The sequence below is a fragment of the Prorops nasuta genome, unplaced genomic scaffold, assembly GCF_024137725.1.
Source record: "Prorops nasuta isolate Cenicafe-Biocafe unplaced genomic scaffold, Cenicafe_Pnas_1.2 PNAS00010, whole genome shotgun sequence".
NCBI lineage: Eukaryota > Metazoa > Arthropoda > Insecta > Hymenoptera > Bethylidae > Prorops > Prorops nasuta.
The window spans coordinates 2,871,919-2,876,733 of record NW_027116807.1 but is presented as its reverse complement, the minus strand read 5'-3'; the positions used below and the strand labels follow the sequence as shown (position 1 = coordinate 2,876,733).

The window sequence follows — 4,815 nt, the reverse complement described above, 5'->3', positions numbered from 1 at the left end:
TCATATCATGTTTAAATTTATAAAAGTTTAAGTGTAATTAAATTTAGTATTATATAAAACTTCTTAATCAATAAACATAATTACATAGATCTCCAATAAAATACTTGATATATATTAATAATAGTTATTTATATTTTCCTATCGAAGCTTCAAATGTGAAGTGGATGCTTCTTGTAAACCTAGTGTAAACCTTTTCACCCAAAAATGTTATTTTAAAAAATTATCTTTTTAATAAAATGATTAATTCCACGCTGTAAACATTTTTTGTAAAATTACAAACATAATTATAGAGAATATTGTCATTCACATCTGACTTTGTAAATTTACATTGAGTTGTAAATGAATAATTTAAGTTAATGCTACAAAAATCTTCCTCTCAGAAAAATTTTTCAACCAATGTACATTCTTTCATTATTAACAGCAAACAAAATTAAATGACAAAACATAATTTATTGATATGATAAATTTTTATAAAACAAGGAACTATTTGTTTTATCAATAAATTGTTCGTTATGTCAATAAATTGTTCGTTATGTCAATTAATTTTGTTCACTGTTATAATGAAAAATTGTACATTAGCTGAAAAATTATTCTTACTGTATAATTTTACAATAAATATTCACAATACAAAAAAATCTACTTATATATGTAAGGACTTTGACGTTTGGGATTGATGGTAGTATATTTTATTATTTATTATTACAGAATCAAATCTGAAAAAATTAAATCTTAATTCAATAAATCCATATCTGGAGTAATAGTCACGCTCTTTGTCAGAATTTCAATTAAGAAAATGTAACATACAGTATACTGAATATATGCAAACAATGTTGTATAAAAATCAAAACTATAGTGACTTCAAAAACGTGGCTACGACAGTGACCCCGGGGGGTGAAAAGGTTATATAAACAGCAACACGGATGTTGCTGATCTATTTGTTAAATATTTGTTTAAACACTCACGTGTACCGACGTTTCCTCCAAAAACGATTGGTTGATCGTAGAAACTGAGCAAATTGTACGGATTTAACATCATTTTTATCAGCAACATGTTATAGCTTCTCCTGCTAGCTTTGTGATGAACCAATGGCTCGCTTTTATTCCTCGCTATCTGTCAACAAAGAACCTCTTAGAATTACAAGTCACCAAAAATGCTGCTTCGGAAATTTCTCAAAGAAATTTGTAATTTCGCATTAAGAAAAGAAAAAGTATCTATAATTTATATTAAAATCGAATTAACCATCGAAACTCGATGAAATTTTAAGTGAGGTGGAGGAATATCGACGCAATGCTGCTTTTGTACGATGTAAATTTTACAATAAATTATAAGACAAGATACAATCTTAAACAGTAATATACGTTTTATACAACCAGCTTCTGTCCATATATTTTCCGAGTTTGCCGTTTTCTGTCTAAGACGATTGATCAATATCACAGGAAAATATGAAGCGAATATAACACAGCAGCCAAGAAGCGGTTATCGAGTATACTTGTATGACTTTAGGTCTGTCAGTTGAAAGTTTATAGCCGTCATTACTTATCCAATGATTTTCCCATTAGATATTTCACAAACGCAGTCTACATAATTGATTGCAGTACACGCTGCCAAGCATTAAAAATGTACTAATGCCACGTCGTGTTGTTGGAAAGGTAACACAATATATGATAGATATTTTCCACGAAAATTGCGAAATTCTTTTCAACGTGGTTGAAAACTCCTAACGATTCACAAGAAACTGATCCTCTTGCCGGATATTACTGATTTGCAAATTTCTATTGCTTGCAAAAAAGGGATAAATATTTTAAAACAATCGTAAGGAATATGCATATATGTGAAATAAATAATAAGTTAAAGAGAATTGGAGTTTCAAATTGGATCCATGAGCTAGAAGCGTTAATTCTAGGAATATCTGTTTCACGTAAGTGACTTTACGTGGTTCTGCTTGCATAGAGGATATGAACTTTAAAGGAAAAATTTGTTATGTATAGGAAACAGAGGATTGCGAGGAAGAAGAATTGTATACACGTATAAGATAGAGTATAGAGTGCCAGCATGTAAGATTGTGTATCATATAGTGTCCCGATTGGTTTCTCGCTGGTGTTCGCGACGTGACGAGTTATCGGCCGACCACACGCGTCGACGGGCAGATAAAACGATTGAAATACGACCTGCCCGCTCCCTCCGTGACTCTTTTATACCCGATGACCTAACGTCGCCTCGACGTCGTCATCGACGCGCGTGCCGCGAACAAGCCGCTGCCAAGAAGCCGAGTAAATGCCAAGTTAAATTAAAATCACCGTTAAAAACCTCCCCCCCCCCCCCCCCCCTCGTGAATACCGATTGTCTTGACACGCACAAACCCTTACATATTTGTAAAAAGTGAAAAATTATTTAATGTTTCAACTAGTACTAATAATGGTAAGAGCACTGGTCAACAGAATTCAACATAATAATGGAGTATTATTTCAGAAAATTTTGAAGTATTATCATTCTAGTACCTTACCTTAGTTTTATTGACAATAATGGTTGAGGACCGCAATACGTAGAAAAACACAAAAACACTCGTCGGTATGCAGCAACCTATGTGTAAACATGTTTTGGCGCCACTGCGCACCTCCACCGCCATCGGACGCCATCTTGCTTCTGGTTTGCCGCGCAAAAAAAGAAGACACAAAAAAAACCGAATTATCACCACGTACTTTACGAAATTGTTAATTAATGTTAATTAAACTGTTCTCTTTCTTGTTTCACTAAAGACTTTCACTATATCGAAAAACTTATAAATTCATGCAATTCACTTCACGATTTAGTGTCTTTTAGCTTCGTATAAATCTCTTACTTTTTCATCACTGCGGATAATAACTGATTATCACTTGAGTACAATATTAACAAAGAATAATTTTCATGTACTTTTGCACTAACGAATTATTAAAAAGCTATCAGAAATTTCAAACTTCGCGGAGCAAAGATGGATATCCACTCCCCCTGGGTGACTGCATCAGACTAACGGTTATTTGGCGAATTAATTTAGGTCACGCGCATTTTTCATTAAAGTAGTCCCAAATCGAATCGTTCGAAAACTATTAATTTTAATTAGTAGAAACACTGGTCAAAATAATTCTAATAATGCTCCTTATAAAAATAATGTTAAATTATTAAAATAAATTTAATGTATTTGGTCTCGATTATTTTATGTTAGCTATTAACCGGAGAATGTAGTTTCAACTTGAAGCACCATCGAACTTGCTTAATTGGTTACAATAAGATAAATAGGTTTCACGGAGATTTCTTTTATTAAAATAGTGAAGCAATACGATGAATAAAGAATGGATCCAATAATTTCTAACAATTGCACTTTGTAAAAGAATAAGATCACTCACCGAGTCGGCAACAAGTTTGAACAGGTCTTGGCGCCAACCGCCAACCCCTATCGGACGCCATCTTGCTTCTTTTTTAGCGCGCACGAAAAGACAAAATACAGAACTACTTCCACATACTTTATAAACTTGTTAATTAATATCAATGAAACTGTACACTTTTTTGTTTTAGTAAAAATTTTCACTATATCGAAAAACATTTATACTCCTGTAACTCACTTGGTGATTTACGGATTTTGTAATTTCATAAATCTCTTTGATCACCTCGGATAATAACTGAATATCACTTGATTCCAGTATTAACAAAGAATAGTTTTATGTACTTTTGCACCACTGAATTGCTAAAAAGCAACTTGAAAATTCAAATTTCGTGGAGCAAGAGGGTGGACGTCCAATCTCCCTGGGTGGCTGCGTCAGACTAACGGTAGCACGGTGGCACTATTTGGCGCATTAATTTAGGTCACGCAACGTATTTCTAAAGTGGCGCACAACGGTCGTTACCATAAAAATTCCTACGCCATAAAAATTTTCTTAATAACAATAAATGGCCAAGCTATCGCTATTATTCAAGTATTTATGTTAAATAATTCTATATTAGAAAAAAGGAATATATATATGAAAAAAAAGCTTTTGTTGAAAAATATCCAAATTAAAAAGAACAAACACTACACAATGGGAGCAACTATTGGGACTATTTTCTATACAGAACCGTTAAATTTATATGCCACAACAAGAATATAAACGCAAATATTCGATAGTTTTGATCAAACTAATTATAATTAAATAAACCATTAAAATCAAATATATCTAATAATGACAAAATTCCTGCAGCGAGGGTTTCCAATAATTAGAAATGCCTAAATTCTATAAATATATCTGCTTTAAATTGAACAGACTCCTATAGCTTTTTAAAATCTAACGCCAATATTTAATCAAAAATCACTTTAATTACAATTGATTATTAATAAGAAAAATATTCCTATATTAACATAGGCTATTTTCTGAAATTCTGTAATATGATTTATCATTGGAACGTACTGGACTAATTATAATTAGGTTCACATTCCTGCGAGTCTCGCGTGCCTTTCTCCGTGTTTCTTAACGGGAGAACGGAGATCTCTCGGGGTGAAATTCATCGATCTGGCGGTATATGGATCTGACGAAGGCAGAATTGGTGGTTCTCGCTATATGGCGACTTGTTGGATGATCATTTAGGAGCGGTTAGCGGAAATGACGCAGGCACGAGGGACTGGAAGGCGGCGATTTGTCCGAGAAATGGTAATTGGAGTCCTGCTGCGCCCGGTAACGAGGCTTCCAGCCGCCCCCTCGCTGCATCAGGACAAGTCCTGCGATCACAACTACGTCGATTTAAACGTTCGCACCAGGTTCCCCTTCGAAAAGCACCACCAGCAGACTTTTCGAACCAAATGAGAGAGAG

General features: G+C 33.7%; 1 protein-coding gene across 1 annotated transcript; it reads right to left on the bottom strand.

The window, feature by feature from the left end:
- Nucleotides 1-535: 535 nt before the first annotated feature.
- LOC136777105 (uncharacterized) lies at nt 536-3,617 on the bottom strand. Its single transcript, XM_066733176.1, has 6 exons — nt 3,381-3,617; nt 2,504-2,643; nt 963-1,110; nt 805-810; nt 704-713; nt 536-596 (listed from the first exon to the last, which is right to left on the bottom strand). The coding sequence occupies exons 1-6, from the start codon at nt 3,439-3,441 to the stop codon at nt 536-538; spliced, it is 426 nt and encodes a 141-aa protein (XP_066589273.1). The 5' UTR covers nt 3,442-3,617.
- Nucleotides 3,618-4,815: the final 1,198 nt, after the last annotated feature.

Excerpts from the sequence above, each read along its gene's own strand:
- LOC136777105 (XM_066733176.1), bottom strand. The coding sequence starts at position 3,441 with ATGGCGTCCGATAGGGGTTGGCGGTTGGCGCCAAGACCTGTTCAAACT. Across the intron at positions 2,644-3,380 it reads TCAAACTTGTTGCCGACTCG|AAGCAAGATGGCGTCCGATG; the intron begins GTGAGTGATCTT and ends GCGGCAAACCAG. Across the intron at positions 1,111-2,503 it reads TTATTGTCAATAAAACTAAG|ATAGCGAGGAATAAAAGCGA; the intron begins GTAAGGTACTAG and ends CTTTGTTGACAG.